Source organism: Marmota marmota, unplaced genomic scaffold (assembly GCF_001458135.2).
Source record: "Marmota marmota marmota unplaced genomic scaffold, marMar, whole genome shotgun sequence".
Taxonomy (NCBI): Eukaryota; Metazoa; Chordata; class Mammalia; order Rodentia; family Sciuridae; genus Marmota; species Marmota marmota.
Window position 1 is genome coordinate 49,976,799 of NW_025999977.1, and position 2,181 is coordinate 49,978,979.

The 2,181-nt window shown below is 32.8% G+C and overlaps 1 protein-coding gene across 1 annotated transcript in view; it reads left to right on the plus strand.

Annotated features, from left to right (window-relative positions):
- The window catches only part of Nbas (NBAS subunit of NRZ tethering complex), a 351,187-nt gene that overhangs the window by 151,117 nt on the left and 197,889 nt on the right, over positions 1-2,181 (plus strand). The window contains 1 exon segment of the mRNA XM_048804961.1: positions 945-1,084. Coding sequence (XP_048660918.1) covers positions 945-1,084 — 140 coding nt within the window.

The following is a 2,181-nucleotide window of genomic DNA, read 5'->3' on the forward strand; positions in this document are numbered from 1 at the left end:
ATTGGGGAGTTTCTACTAAAATGCTGAAATGCAAGAGATCATTATTACAGAAATTATCCTAAACTTACTTTTTGTTGAAAACAACTCTTAAGAAAGTAGTTTCAGGCTTTCATTTGGTTTCTGTGGTGGTAAAGTGTAAGTGCTCTGCATGTATTTATTTACCTAATTCTCTGAAGCTTTCATTTTAGTTTCTGTGTTGATAATAATGTCTTCCACATTTAATAGTTGATTTAGCCTTCACTACCCCCCCTTAGGAAGGTGTTGTTAATATTTGTTTTATAGAGGAGTAAAACAAGGAACAAATCGGTTATTTTTGTGTATCAGAAAATACTGCAAGAATGGATATCTGTGGTTTGCAGGGAGAAATGGTGTATGCTGTATAGAAAGTGGCCTGAAGTGGTCATTTTTCTGCATCAGAAATAGATTATGTTATGTGGTTTGTATACAACTACATTACAGTTGGACTTCTGAACAGAATGTCAGTACTGTGTAGTTAAATGAATAATGTATAATACATACTGAAAAAAAAATAATAGGTTCTAGCATTTTTAAATATTAGTTAAGGAATTTTATGTTTGTAATTGGAACCCAAAGAATTTGGCTCCAGGGTTAGAAATGTTATTTTTAATAAATTGCCTTTTCAGTTCACTGTGCTTTTCCTCTCTGCTTTATCTTGAAAGGGTCATAAATTGACAAGTCTGTTTTCAGCAGATGCAAAGCTTATGGGTTACAAATTATCTTTTCTAGCTGATTCTGTAATTAAAATGTGATTTCATTTAGAATTATTAAAGACCCCAAAGTCTTTAAGCTGAACAAAAATCAAGATTTGTTTCTGTGGCTGATTAATTGCACTATTTAATATTCTATTGGCAGTGGTACTGGGCTAGGGAGAAACAGACTGTGAATCTATTGACATTTAGTACAAAATGCTTTATTTTTTCTAGCTGAAGCAAAAAATTATTCCTGATCAGGATCAGCTGATGGCAATATCGCTAGAGTGCATCTATAACTGTGAACGAAATGATCAACTCTCTCTTTGCTATGACATCTTAGAATGTCTGCCACAAAGAGGATATGGGTAAGAGTCCATAGGCCAATCTTACTGTCCTTTTATTCTAACATTTAAAATGAAAACATTGCTTCCCCAAATATTCATCATAGAGAATTTTTGGAATGTGAAAGAAATACAAAGAGAAAAATAAAATCATCTGTAATCCTGTTGTGTAGAGCTAAACTCATGTTCTTCTACCATTATATGGGAAGTTCTAGTATATTTTAAACTACTATATAATTTTGTTAAACTTGATAATTATCTGTTAAAAAATAAAAATGTCATTACCACAAAAAATTCTTTTTAGCTGGGTGTGATGTGGTGGCACATGCCTTTAATCCTAGTGGCTCAGGAGGCTGCAGCAAAATAAAAAACAGAGATGTGGCTCAGTGGTTGAGTGCCCCTGGGTTCAATCCCTGGTATCCCCCACACCCAAAATCTTTTCATTAGTGGATTGGTACTGATTGATTTTGTTTTCAGTTGTGTTTTAATTGTCATATTTATCTGCTAAAAGTGTATTATTCTGTGAATTGTTCTTGGTGCTTACCTGTGTTAGTCCTCAGGGGACATGTACTAGTGATGGATGAATGTGTATAACTTTTAAGTTCTTTTATGTTTAAATGGAATCTTATATATGTGCTTTTTGATTATTGAGTTGGATGCAAATTGGAAGTCAGGTAACAGTCATTCCTTTAATCCTTTTTAAAAATCTAGCATATAATACAATTTTTACATCTGGAAAAGAATTCACGTTGCTTACAACACTTGAAAGAGCAGGAAGGGAAAGTCAGCAGGCCTGTTCTAAGCCTTTGTAACTTCAGTCATTTAACCTCTTGTCATTAATTTTCTTATTTGCAAGATGAGATATTTAAACAGGAAATCTCCTTATCCATTTTCTCTTTCCTTGTCTGTCTCTTGTCCTTTCTAGAAAATATATTTTATGAAAGTAGACACCTGTTTTGCAATTCACCGTGAAATAATTATCATGCAGTCATTAATAGTACTGAAATCAGATGAAAAATTAATGGTAAAGCAATATAGTAAAGCATTATCCCAGCGACTATTTTTCTTTTATTTTTAAAGGTGAAATTTACATTTATAAAGGCAAGGTCTGACTGCCATTTTCCTAG